At 38.6% G+C, this 14066-nt stretch overlaps 1 protein-coding gene across 6 annotated transcripts in view; it reads right to left on the reverse strand.

Moving 5' to 3' along the window:
• LOC131155072 (protein PHOSPHATE STARVATION RESPONSE 1) overlaps positions 1–14066 on the reverse strand; it is a 34836-nt gene that overhangs the window by 1773 nt on the left and 18997 nt on the right. For 3 of the 6 annotated variants that reach the window (XM_058107986.1, XM_058107985.1, XM_058107984.1), the window contains 6 exons: positions 5266–5929; positions 4917–5127; positions 4740–4816; positions 4609–4648; positions 3349–3406; positions 2305–2377 (listed from right to left, as the gene is read on the reverse strand). In XM_058107986.1, the coding sequence (XP_057963969.1) occupies positions 2305–2377; positions 3349–3406; positions 4609–4648; positions 4740–4816; positions 4917–5127; positions 5266–5929 (1123 nt within the window). The remainder of the gene's footprint in view (positions 1–2304; positions 2378–3348; positions 3407–4608; positions 4649–4739; positions 4817–4916; positions 5128–5265; positions 5930–14066) is intronic. The other 3 variants (XM_058107988.1, XM_058107989.1, XM_058107987.1) reach the window with 1 other exon arrangement.

Below are 14066 nucleotides of genomic sequence, written 5' to 3' on the forward strand. Positions count from 1 at the left end.
CCTTGCAAGACAGATTTACCTACTTCATTTATCCCTTGCCAAAGACAATATTTGGAATTGATTTGTCTGGCAAAGACGACTTTTTCTTCTAAGAATAGAAGAAAAAAATTGCTAATTTGATGAATGAATGAATACTTGGTAGGTTGACACATTAAATTGGCATATCTATTGCTTCCTGGAGGTTCTATCTTCAAACCTAACTGTCCATATCTGTATTATTCTATCCATTTGTCATTATATGTGCAGTGGGATCATACAAGAGGGGCAGTGCTAGCCCATTGTTGGTCCATTCCCTAACTGCTTAATTATTGGGGCCAAGAGGTCAAGTAACCAAAAAAACCAGAAAATTATACTCATAACACGAGAAGATATAATGGACTTTGAACCATCATAATTAATTTAGCTAAGCATCAAGAGGAGGCAACCATCTAATATATTGAATTCTCTTTGCCTCTCTTTGCCTTTTCAATAGCATTAGTTTTTTAAGATGAGTTTCTCACACGTGTCAGAACCAGCATAATTTCACATTCATTAAATCCTGAAGGATTTTGATGATGAGAATCATGATAGTAAGCCTGCCACAAAACTTAATCTTTGGGGCAAAAACAAAAATGCAGACCTCCCCAGAGCTTTGGCAAAGAAACACAGGACCTCTAAATTTCAAAAATCCCACAAACCCTCAGATGTAGGACCAGAAGCAAGACCATGGGTAGATCCTTTTTGGAGAATAATTCAAGAGAATTGGGACAAGGATTGTTGGGTTTAGTTAATAGTTTATTATCTGAGTTAGTTTAATTAGTATATTATTATGGTATTTGATTACCAGGACACTTATACCCAAGATTTGTGGGATTTTAAAATTAAGAAAGGAACACATCTTTTTACCAAACCTTAAAGGACGTTAGTGTCTTTTCCCAAATCTTTGTAAGCCATTTTAAGAGTCTGAATCAATAAACCACAGCATAGTTGTGCGCTGCACTACTAGTATGACTAATCAAATCTCCATACCAACTTTCTCATAAAACAATTAAGTAAAAAGATCGCTTCTGTCTTCTTTATTTTATCCGCCCATAATAATATAAAGATCAATGTAGGACTTCAACATATTAATGAACTTTTCATTGACATAAAACTCCTTACAAGAAACTACATTTTAGACTTAATTTTAGGCCCAAATTCAATTTCAAAATCCAACTTAGCACTCTTATTTAAGCTAGGAGCTAGTTTTGTCTGACTCCTGGCTTTTTTCAATTCAATCCCTTGAAACTGGATCTGCCTCTACCAGAAAGAGTTTTATTTGAAGTCCAAACACCAATTCACTACTCCACAGGTATTTCCTTTTCCCTTTAATATCCTCTCAACTATAGGATTCACAGGTGAAGAACTGCAAAAGTGTGAACATGATTGTGCCCAACTATCTAAATTTCCATTTGAAGTTTGAACTCCATTTTTCTGATGCTCCCAATTGCAAGAAAGATACCAAACAAACCATAAGAAGAGGACCGGAAAAGTTGTCAGTATTTGCATCTTTTAACACAAAAATTCACATTTCATTTGCCTTCAACATATCTTACATTTTCCTGTCCAAACATTTTAACATAAATTATCACAAAGCTAAACCTTTCATTTGCCCCCGTTGGCAGAGCCTAAAGGAGCATGGGAGTTGAAATTTTCGTTAAGGAGCTTAGGAGCACACTTAATGGAGAATTGACCAGTGCTCTCAAGTCCATAACGCATAAGAATTTTTAACATGGGAAATTGGAACTAGAATTGCATTTAATACTATCAAATATTTCAGTTAATAAAAACCTAATTACTTATTTTGATTAAAGCAATTAATAAGAATTAAACCCCAATTCACATTTTTTTCAGATACAGGAGACAAACAAAACTTTATGCCTACTAATTTATCAACCCAAAAATAGATCCTTCTACAGCCCCATGGATAATCTAATACCAATTAAATGAGCTTCCCATAACTTCTACATTTTTTCCACGCTAAAGTGTCAGAACTCAGAAGATCTGGGAGTAACATAATAAAGATAATCATTCTGAAAAAGACCAAGGCATCCAGGTATGGTGAAGGCTGGGAATTCCATCCAATTATCAATTTTATTTTCAGGGGAAGAGGTAAAGCTTTTTTTCTCCCACCTGTCAACCTTTTTCTTTTTGGCAGATTTGGTTGAGCTGCTTTTACACCACTTGACAAGTAAAAACAAGAATACCTTTGTATCTCACACTTACATGCTAAGCAGAAATCATCAAATGACAACACAATATATTGAGTTGGCAGAAAAAAGTCACCTCAAGCTGTTCATGCAAGCGCTTCTGCACTTCCATCTGTAATCGCAGTGCTTCAGTAATCTCAATACCCCTGCTATCCAAATGAAGTTAGAAATTTGATTATATTTTTCAAAAATATAATTGGATACAACATGCTAAAAGCCTTCATGTAGTAGCCTAGACCACATGTAGTCTCATGCTCAATTTGAATAAAAACAATCTGCAACTAGAGAACTACAATTCCAGATAGTAGCCTTAGCACTCAAAACCACAAAAGAAGTTCATCACTAAGGCAAAGCAATTCCATGATGTATTTGATGCATGACCATTAAATTCCTAAGGATTTATATACAATTTAGGCTACTGTCACACAAATATTGGTTTTCCAACAATTGGCAACTTCAAAAAAATCAACAAAATAATGAATAGTAAGCCAGATTTGCAAATTTCCATTCCCTGCTGAAGAACATTCAATCAATTTTATTGAAGCTATAATACAAGAATAATCAGCTTCAACATTTATTCACTGTAGGGATCAAAAACTATGTTTGCTGCTTTCCTGTGAGTTTCACCAATGTAATTTTCCTGCCACCAACTTGTTACAGGTATAGGTAGAAATTTACATCAGTGCCTCAGTAAATTTGCAAAATTTCAAGCCAAATTACCTTTCACATCCCAACATATTTTTTTTAAAAGGTATATTTTCAATTAACCCCCACTCCATACTATATCCCCAGTCTCCTCTTGTACATACAGTAACGGCTGCCCTACAATAAAATGAGCGTGATTCCGGTATACAAGTCCAGCAAATCAAAGTGGAAACACTTTTCAGGGACCTACAGCAAGTAATCTACATTTTCATATCGGCTATCATGAACTACAATTAAGTAATTTACAGTTAGTGTAGACGCACAACATATACCAAGATATGTCACAATAAGAAGTTCGAAATTGCAGACATACTAAAACAATTTCCCCTCAAATAAAAAGAAATTAAAAAATGAATTCAGTATGAATTTGACAAAAATAATACAAATGTATGCAAGCAAAAACAATTAAGCTTACGTTTTCAAGTCCAGGGATGAGATATCTTCAATAGGAGTAAGTTTTTTCTCTGAGGACACTGCAAACAGAAGATAACCCAGTAAATCAACTAAATATTCTACTTACCCATTTTCATGCATTGTGAACCATAAAAGGAATATAGAGAATTCAATAATATCAACATCAACTAAAATGAAACGCAACCTAGGCACAAAGACTCAAGGGGACAAAAAAGAAAAGACTACTTCACATTACATGTTGGCCATGACTAATGAATAATGAAAGACTGGATTTGTTATCTCATGTCTGCTTTTCTTTGAAAAAATACCAATTGAAGTGGAGGGTTTCTTCAAACAAGGCGCTGGGTCAACTATCCCACAAGGCAAATATTCATAGAGACCATAGTTGAGACAAAAATATTTAAATGGATGAAAGAAAAGTATATCAAAATTCAAGACTAACCCTATTTTTCAAATCTGCGAATTCTGACTTTGAATTTCAATTTATGTGAAGTTGAACAAAATGTAATATAAATCGTATTGAGTTACATCCAAGTCCACACAAATTCAAATCCAAGCACTGAAATCCATGCCCCCAAAAAACAAAGCACACAACTTGGAAAGATCTATGAAACACTAAATTTGGTAATAATACAAGAAAATATAGTTGTGTATGTGTGCTTTTGTGTGTGTGTGTGTGTGTGTGTGTGTGTGTGTGTGTGTGAGAGAGAGAGAGAGAGAGAGAGAGAGAGAGAGAGAGAGCTTGGTCTTAGATTAAAAACACAACTAAATAAGCGTCAAACAGGGGAACATAGGTAAAAATGATTAATTTAGAAAAAATAATGAAGTTTCATGCTTTAACCAATACTCAAAGAAACAGCTTAAAATTTATTTAAATCACAGAACATAGGATATATGGTGCCAATACTGGCTACCAAGGCTAGACTAGCTCAAAGATTAAAAAAAATAAAATAAAATACTCTGTTAAAAGCATATTTTGTAGAACCCTAGACATCGGTAACACCCCTCCAATCTCAACCATGCAAGCACCTCAAAAAAGAGCAACTGATATTTCGTCCAACCTAAAAAGAAAAACAAAACCTAACTTTGAGTAGGGCTTAATTTCCCAATAGGAACACAATGAGCCAAATGAAGGCCAAACCCAATACAAAAACAAAAACAACGGGGAAAGGAAAAGAAAAACAATGCCATCAATTGAAAAAACCACCAAAGTTTAAAGGTTGGGATGGAGTGATGTGACTTAAATTCACTCATTCCTTACCTTCTGAAGGCTCTGGCCTGTATCTGGCTGTCCTATATTTCTGCAATTCAACGATCAAGATGAAATTAACTAAAGTACCCCAAAAAATAGTCATTTGAGAAACTAGAGTCAAAATTATATAGAATACATGCCTGCAAATGGCTTTTTACATGATAGATGGTTAAGCCTTCAACTTTCATGAGCTTAAGCACACCCTTAGGAGTAGCTCCTGTAATTTGAAAAATAATAAATCAATACAAGCTGCAGCCTCATAACTTTGCCAGTTAAATAAAGTTAAAAAGTGGAGAAAGGCCAGCACAGGCACACACTTTCACTACCACCAAGTTGGTTGACTGCCTCCACAAAGGCCTCGTGAAGTTCTGGCGTCCAGCGCATGCGGGGCTTACTTGGACCACTACTTATAGAGGACGAGGGGGTTACAACGGTGTGAAATTCTGCTGATGGAATGGGAGGCTGCTGATTGACTTGGGATTGATGCGATGGGAAATTTGATGACGAATTGGGTAACTGATATGCCGTCTGAATTAACAAATGAGGACACAAAACCATATAAATCATAGCAGAAACAATTCATTTCTGTTCAAAAATGAAATTGAAAAAGAAATGAGATACACATATTGCAAAGGTCTAAATGCCCTAGTGTCATGAAGACTGCACCTTTGGTTCAGGATTAGCAACATTCGTATCAACAAGAAGATCATTCCAATTAGAAGTCAAAGAATCATCATCAGTAATCAGCTGGTCAGCCCATTCCTGCCAATCACTGCGTTTACAAAGGTCCTCAGATGCCATGACACCACTGCCACTACAGCTTTCTATTTGAGCATTCTGGACAGGGCTGTTCACTGGAAAATCAAGAAAACCCTGCAATGAATCTGTACACCAGGGGGCACTGTCGTTTTCATTAGCACAATGACTAGATGATGCCGACTGAAGCATTCCTGAATGAGAAGAATGTGTTAACGGTAAAGATGCTCCATCACTTGACTGGGCAATGAAAGGAGAATTTCTTGAATGCTTTTCACAAGGTGAAGCAGATGAAAAATGAAGATCCATGGAGAATCCTGAGGATGATGAAAAGATGTGACCAACCACCCCACTGTTAGAGGCCAATGGAGTCGCATGCATTGCCAGGGGCTTTGTCATAATTTCCTTCTCCATTGAAACCTCTTGGGAGTTTGGCAACTTGGGATATGCCTCTTCCAAAGCAGTGGGAAGGACTGGTGAAGAGGAAGAGAAAGTTCCAGATGCTCCAAAGTCACTAAGCTGCTTCACACCTGACCTCTGAAAAGATAAAGTAGGACGTGCCTCCATTGTTATCCTTGAATCAAGAAAGGGAGCCAACATCAGTTGTTTGCCAATTAATAATAAGCATAGGGGTGCAGTCTAAGAATACTTGACTTGAACTACTGAAAGCACACAAAAAATGGGTAAAAATCTACACATCTCTAAATGATTTTGTTAACACAATACATTAATAATATAATAATTTCTCAGTGCAGATAAGATTAAATCTTCAAATCTCAATGACAAGAGTTATTGAATGAAAACAACAAAAAAGTTTTAATAAAATACACCTCAGGCATCATGCACAAAATCAAATAAGCAAAACAATTATGAAACAAGTAGAGAGTCCACCATTAAACCAGCTCATCAACCCCATAACCCTGTGTGTGCCTAGCAAGAAAATCAATCCTCGTGTATTAGGATCCCACAAAATCACAATACAAGAGGAGAACTCTAAATCCAAATTTCAAGTTCTAGGAAACATTTTAAGGCTGGCTGCATCAGAGGGCAGAGCTTAAAGCCATCCATAGGTACATTCTGACATTCTAAATTTTTATATTCTTGCTATATTACCACTACTACTTCAGTTCTTTAAAGTAAAGTTTAATTTTAGGTGTTTCCAAGTACTTTTTTTTTTCATTTTTAAAAAATTTAAATTAAGTTATTCCCACATGCTGTGACCATATTTTGTACTCAAATAAGTTATTGAAGATAATCAAATTTCAAATCATTATTTCCAATTATCTACCAAGATTATGAGAGAAGGAAAGCTTAGGCGCAATGGTAAGGTTGGCGACGTATGACCTGGAGGTCACAGGTTCAAGGCGTGGAAACAGCCTCTTGAGAAAAATGCGAGGTAAGGCTGCGTACTATAGACCCATTGTGGTCTGCCCCTTCCCCGGACCCCGCATGCGCAGGAGCTTTGTGCACTAGGCTGCCCTTTTTTCTTTCTTTTTTTTTATTATGAGTCAAGACTCTAGAATCAATATTATTGTTTAGACACAAGAAAGGCATGTAAAATTCCTTTTCTTGTGTTAAGGACTAGGAAGATGAATAATCCCTCTTCAATCATTTGTTACCCTTTGTTTATCCTTATTCATTCATTTAATTTGAATAAAATTCTATAATAGTGGCCAAGTTTGTTATCATAAGAGATATAAACCCATGTTTCCTTCTGAACCATTGATGATTTAAAGAAAATAGATACGTTGAAAAACAAATCCAGATCTTTTTTTCTTTTCATGGAACTGATGGGAAAAAAAAATCTTATGCAGCTAAAAGGTGCATGCATTTGAATTTACATCAGCTTTCTGTGCCATCTTTTGATTCTTTTCTGAAGGCTATGTCAAGTAACTTTCTATCAGCTCAAATGATGAAGAGAAGTTCCCATATGGATCCACATGTCACTTAGGCAATGCCAACCAGCATCTCAACCATGACAGAGCCAGCAACTTCTTCCTGAGGTGCCATGTTAAAGGGTGTCCACAGACCACAAGGCTCCTTGCTTTGTGAGGGTAAGGGGAGGGACGTCAGTGTACAGAGCCTTACCCATGCTTTTATGCAAAGAGGCTGTTTCCTTGGAGTTGAACCTTTGACCAACTGGTCACAAAGGAGCAACTTTACCGTTAATCCAAGGCCCACCCTCTTGGGTGCCATATTCTGAAATACAGAGTAATCAAGATAAGTCCTCCTAATTTATATTTATTAAAACATCTTAAATATAAAGGGCGAAATGTGGCTCTGACACTGGAGACACCAGTTCTACTCGAGATTATAGTGAGACTATCATCACTCAGGAGAAATTACCATACTAGTCCCTAATATTCAGGCAATTCTGGATGCAGTAACACCACTATTATTCCAACAACGTGATAAATTGGCCTAATTCTTCATGGAACTGCCAACTTGTTAAGCAGAATCAGCTCATGTACGCAGCACGTGAGCTTTTATGGGGCCAATGTCTCACAATGCTGAAACATTTGGAGTTATTGTGTCCAAATTAAAACAATAAGCATGAAATTGACTCAGCCCCTAAAGTTTAGGAGTAGAAACTGCCAACCAGCACTTCAACCACTGAAATGGGAGTACTCCCATCATTACAGAGCAATCAACTTTTTCTTGGAATGCCATTCTGAAATCCAAAGTTGTTTTGGGGAACTAATCCAATTTATCGTCATTTAAACACCTTAAACAAAAAAAGAGTATTTTAGAATTTTCAAATCTTTGGGGTAGGTTGAGTGGCCTTCATTAAAAATGTGGTTCTGCCACTGGAGATACCAGCCAGTTGGTATCCACTGCATTTGACATGAAATTTACGAGATTTAAGAAAAAAAAAAATCAACAGGATAGAGATTTTTACTTCTCATTTCTTTACTAAAGTTGACTATTCATTTTATCCTTTGATTGGCAATTCATTCTATATATAGATACACACACACACATACACACAAACTTCAGCAAGGGAATCAACAAGTTCTCAAGGCAAAAGCCTCAACAAACTCTTAACAGCAATTAATTTCATAAAAGTCTAATGATCAAGCAACTCTACAAAGTACTATAAGTTTGTTGAGCATCTCACCATTATCACTTGATAAATATTTTCTTGAACACATTAAACATATTCAAGGCCTTGTCCTCATACTACAGGCTCAAGACCAAGTGCCTTTGGATGAGATTTACTTCTTCCTTCGATCAAGGAAATCAGTTATATGCACAATTTAGCAATATAGCATCCATAATCCACAAAACAATATAATATATAGTTTAACCAAAATATAATCTGTTAGCAGCATTCACAAAGGGTGTTACACAAGCTTTTTTTCCTGACTTGTGTGTTTAAGTTCATGCCTTGTGGTTGAGTCATGATGTTCTGCTGAGTCCACAACTGGTGCACTCAGTACAAGCAAAAACACTAAGGCTCTGCCGTGCAACTGTTCTTGGGCCATGTTTGTGAGGGTGGGTTTTTGATGTGTGCAGTTGGCTCCTTGTTCGTGATGTAGGAGCAGATGATGTGTTTTTAGTTTTTTTTAGTAGCTGTTTGCTTGGAGTCTCTCCTTGAGAGGGAGTCCATGAATTCAAAAAGAAGATGAATGGAAATAATTGCCACAGATCACCAGAAAAAAAGTTGAATGAAAATTATTACTTAAAAAGAGTGGTGCAAGGCTATCAAATTTATTTCCCAGGCCTAGGCAATTTGTACATCTCTTCAGCACAGTGATGACGAACAAAAGGGGGCATGGGTTTAAGAAGATGTGTTGATCATCTCTTTGCTAAGGAATTCAATGGAATCTCGTATCACATAGATGTCTATGCACCTTGCTATCTGTAAGGAGGTCTAGAACTATGTAAAACTCTTGTATTCCATTAAGGTGACTCGCATGTACAATATCTCCCTAGTGTACTTTTGAGCAACAATCAGGGAATTGAAGTGTTACCATGTACTTTGTTGAGTTGAAGTGAATTCACAAAGAATCTAATATATGCAACCATCACAACCAAAAGAGAGGGAACAGAGGACAGTTCTATGCGCTTTGGAAGGTTTGAAACCAAAGTATGAGACAGTCCAGTAACATTATTGTCAGTGCGGAGCTACCTTCCTTTGCAGATACCTATACTTGGGTGCTACATGCCCTCTCTAGTTTTTAGCACTCATCCCTCATCTCCTCCCACTTCAAGCTCTCAAAAGTCTGGTACTAAGAGATCAATGTTCCTGGTTATCAACTTGGCAGTAGTAGAGGCTCCTAGGGTGGTTCAAAATAATGTGGTGGTAGAGACGGGCATTGTAGAGGTACAACACGCAAGTGTACTCAATGTGGACATTGTGATCATAAGGTTGACCAATGTTGGGGCTGTCAACACAGGTTTCCATCTGACTTGCTACCGCCAGGAGAAGACTTTCTGCCTGCACCACCCTGCTCTCTCTCTCTCTCTCTCTCTGTTCTAGTTCCTTCAATTCTTTGCTGACAGCAACACAAACCCCAGCAGCTCCAATCCATCGCCAGCGGGCACTAGTCTCCAGAAAATAGACATGAATGGCTATTCTTTCTTTCTTTTTTTAAAGTTTTTGCTTTTTATTTATTTCTCTCTAACTTTTCTCTCTAAAGTCCAAACCCTCTCTCTAGAACCCTTCTCTCTAACTCTCTCTATCCTATCCCTTTCTCTCTCTCTCTGTCCTACCCCTCTACCAACTCTTTCTCCTATCCCTCTCTCTCTAACTCTCTCTTTCTCCTCCCTTTCTCTCTCTAAAATTTCATCAAGAATAGCCCAAGAACATTGAAAGAGGAGACAAAGAAGAAGACAAAGAAGAGGGAAACATAAATTGAAAACTTCATGAAGAAAAAATATGCATAGTACATGATTTCATTGCATGCTAATGAGGATATTCAAAATGCAAAAGTTTTCATGCTTGATTCCATCATCATAAAGCACAAAGATAGGTAAAATGAATGAAACCATACCTCAACCAATCCTCTACATGAAAACCAAGAGTACCACAAGCCACCTCTAAACATCTCTCTCCCCCCCCCCCTCTATTGTTCTAGAACGTTTTTCCTCCCCCCTTAGAGACAATAGAGCTTCCCACCTTATTTTAAAGGGTGTTTGGAGATGAACCACACCCTATTCTAAACAAGGAATGCTTAGAATAGGCGAAGGATACCTAATTAATCTCACAAAATTGGCCTCTAACCCCCACAAAACATGGAAATGGAGCCCAAAATTGACACAAATGATGTTGGGGATGTGGCTCATATTTTGAGTGGAACGCATGCACCGAGGGAAAGCATCGTGAAGCGAGGAACAAGATTTAGGTTTGTAGGATGGCAAGTTTGAGGGCAATCCATCGACGGTTTGGGTGTAATCGTCGACAGTTTCAAACAATGCTGCAGGGCATTCTTCTTGGCTTCAAACCGTCGATGGTTTGGCCTAAACCGTCGACGGTTACACTTGCAAACGTCACGGATTTCCAAATTAGAGATCAATAAATTGGGAGTTTTTGGAGGAATTTCCTCTGGGGGATTGCTACAGAAGTATTTTAAATATAGTCGAAGTTTTCTGTACGCATAGGATAAGTATTTAATCATTATTATGTAACCCTAGTTGGGTAAGCTTGATGTAAGCTTCACAGAGCTTTGTAAGCTTCATTGTGATAGTGAAAAACAGCCGCTGCTCCTGTGGAAGTAGGCAAATTGCCAAACCACGTAAATTCTTGTGTCTTTGATCGTTGCTTTTGTTTATTCTCATTGATGAGTGATTGCTTGTTTAGTATAGTTCATCATTGTGTGCTTGTCTTGCTTGTTCCATTGATTGTTTAGTGAGTTTGTGTGAGGTCTTCCGCTACGTACACTCGGCATCAACAATTGGTATCAGAGCGCCGATTGTTGCGAACAACAATTGGTATCAAAGCTATTGGCTCTCAATGGCTGGAATTTCTTTTGCGAGGTTCAAGGTTGGTAAGTTCGATGGAACCATGAATTTCGGGCTTTGGCAGAGGAGCGTGAAGGACTTGCTAGTGTAGCAATGGATGGTAAAGGGTTTATACGGAAAGAAGCCGGAAAGCATGGACGACACGAGTTGGAAGGAGCTGGAAACGAGAGCTATGTCCACTATCAAGTTATGTATGGCTAATGACGTGTTGTATACATCATGGATGAAGAATCGCCGGCAACGGTTTGGCTGAAACTAGAGCGCTGGTACACATCCAAGTCATTGACGAACAAGTTGTATCGTAAGCAAAAATTATATTAGCTTAAGATAGCAAAGTGTTCGGACTTGACTCAGTACATTAACACATTTAATTAGATCATTAGTGATTTGGGCCAAGTTGATGCGAAGTTTAAGGAAGAGGACAAAGCATTAATGCTGCTGAATTCCCTACCTAAGTCACCTACGTACCAGAATATGTTTACGACGCTGACTTGGGGGAAAGAAACCCTGGAGTTGAAGGACATCATGAGTGCATTGCCGGGGTTCCATCAAAGGAAGAAGGTCAGCGATGAGGGTTCACATGGCGAACGGCTCGTGGCGAAAGGTAATCAGGATCATGGAAGAGGCAAGTCTTGGAGCGGATTGAGTGGTAATAAAACACAATCGAAGTCCAGGAGAAGAAAGGACGTTCACTATTTTAAGTGCGGGAAAATATGGCACATAAAATCGGAATGTCCGAAGAGAGAGAAGGGGAAAGCAAAAACTTAAGAGGGTTCGTCAAAATTCACAAATGTAGTGGAACAAGGAGACTCAGGTAGTAGTGATTGTGAGATGCTTCCTGTTTCTTCAAGTTCAAAATGCCTCACGGATTCTTGGGTCCTAGACTCGGGATCTTCTTTTCACATGACACCCAACAAAGTCTGGTTCATCACTTACAGATTGGTGAGTTCTGCTTCCATTTGGACGGGAAACGATGCGGTCTGAAAAATTGTCGAAATGAGGAATATCATAATCAAGATGTATGATGGTGTGGTAAGGACGTTATGTGGTGTAAGGCATGTACCTGATCTACGGAAGAATGTGATATTATTGGGCACTTTGGATTGTAAAAGGTATAGTTACAAGTCTGAAGGTGGGACAATGAAGGTGTCTTGATGGTGATGAAGGGCCAGAGGATAGCAGGGAATCTCTATACACTACTAGGTAACACAGTTGTAGGTGGAATTGCAGCTAAGAGTCCTGAGTCAAATAATACCATTTTGTGTAACATAACCACACACAAAACAGAGGGTATTCTTAACTATATTGTTTTTTTATGTTTGGGGACCGGTGAGGGTAGCATCACGAGGGTTGGCCATGGGTATTTTGTGAGGTTATCACAAAAGGTTTGGGGGTATCTCATGCAGCACAAGTTGGAGAAATTTTCCAGGTGTAACTTGTGGATAAGGTGGAGTACCAAACCGGGAGAGAGTTCCTAAAGTTAGACATTGAAACTGAGTACGCCGGTGTTCAAGGAGTTTTGCGAGCATGGCATGGTGTATGCAAGGTTTGCAAGGGACTTCTTGGTAAAGTCAGCGAGTATGACGGGTTTCTCTATTAATCGATCGCCAAAGGTATCACTAGATAGGAGAGTTGCAGGAGAGACTTGGACAGGTTATGTATTAGACTTCTCTGGTTTGAGAGAGTTTGGAGGTCCAACCATGCACGTTTCTAGTGAGGTGGGATCAAAGCTTGGTGTTATATCTAGACAGTACATCTTTCTAAGGTATAAGAAAGATGGGTTCAAGCTGGTGATCCAATGGCAAACAGGGTGGCGATTGGTGGAGACATGATTTTAGGTGTTAAAGCCATGGGGTAGCGTACTCAGGTAGATGAAGAGAAACAGGTGCCAAAAAGCTACAGCAACGAGCATGTTGTGCAAGTGGAGTTGGAGTTGGAGAATCAGGACAGAAATGCAAGGAGTTCTAACTTATGAGACTTGCACTATCACAGTATAAACTGGAGCAGAAAAGAGATTATGATGCAGGTGGAGTTACAGACTTAGGGCAAAGATGACATTGGTCATAATACAGGGAGTTTAAGCTCGGGAGACCAACAAGATCACAATGGGCTCAGAGGCACTATCAAGCCACCGCCCAAGTATAAATCTTATGATCTGATGTCTTATGCATCCATTACTACCAGAAAGGATCCTACTACCTTTTAGGAGGCAGTACACGGCCAAGGGAAGGATAGGTGTCATGGTGGAGGAGATAGAGTTACTATATAAGAATCAGACGTGGAGGTTGGTGAAGCTCCTAGAGGGGGAGAGGGAGATAGGATGCAAGTGGGCAATTATTCTGTTGTTTTATGTGAGTAACATGCATATTGCTGGGAAGGTTCCGACTGAGGTAAATCAGTCAGGGACTTTGTTGAGAAAGGAAGTTGACAAGGAGGTTTTGGGTGCTGCTAAGAGGATTCTTGGGTTAGAGATTCGCAAGGATAAAACTGCAGGGAGATTGGAATTATCTCAGGGTGGCTGTGTGGACAAAACTACAAGGAGATTGTGGTTATCTCAGGGTGATTTTTTGGATCAGGTGTTGGAGAGATTTAGCATAGTTAATTTCAAACCGGTCACCGGTACACCATTGGCGAATCAAAGTAAACAGTCTACCGCTTAATACTTAAGGACGGACGGTGATGTTCAGGACATGTTATAGGTTTCCTACGCCGGTGTAGTGAGGTACTTCAGTGGGTAACAAAGTGAT

Source organism: Malania oleifera, chromosome 5 (genome assembly GCF_029873635.1).
Source record: "Malania oleifera isolate guangnan ecotype guangnan chromosome 5, ASM2987363v1, whole genome shotgun sequence".
Lineage (NCBI taxonomy): Eukaryota > Viridiplantae > Streptophyta > Magnoliopsida > Santalales > Ximeniaceae > Malania > Malania oleifera.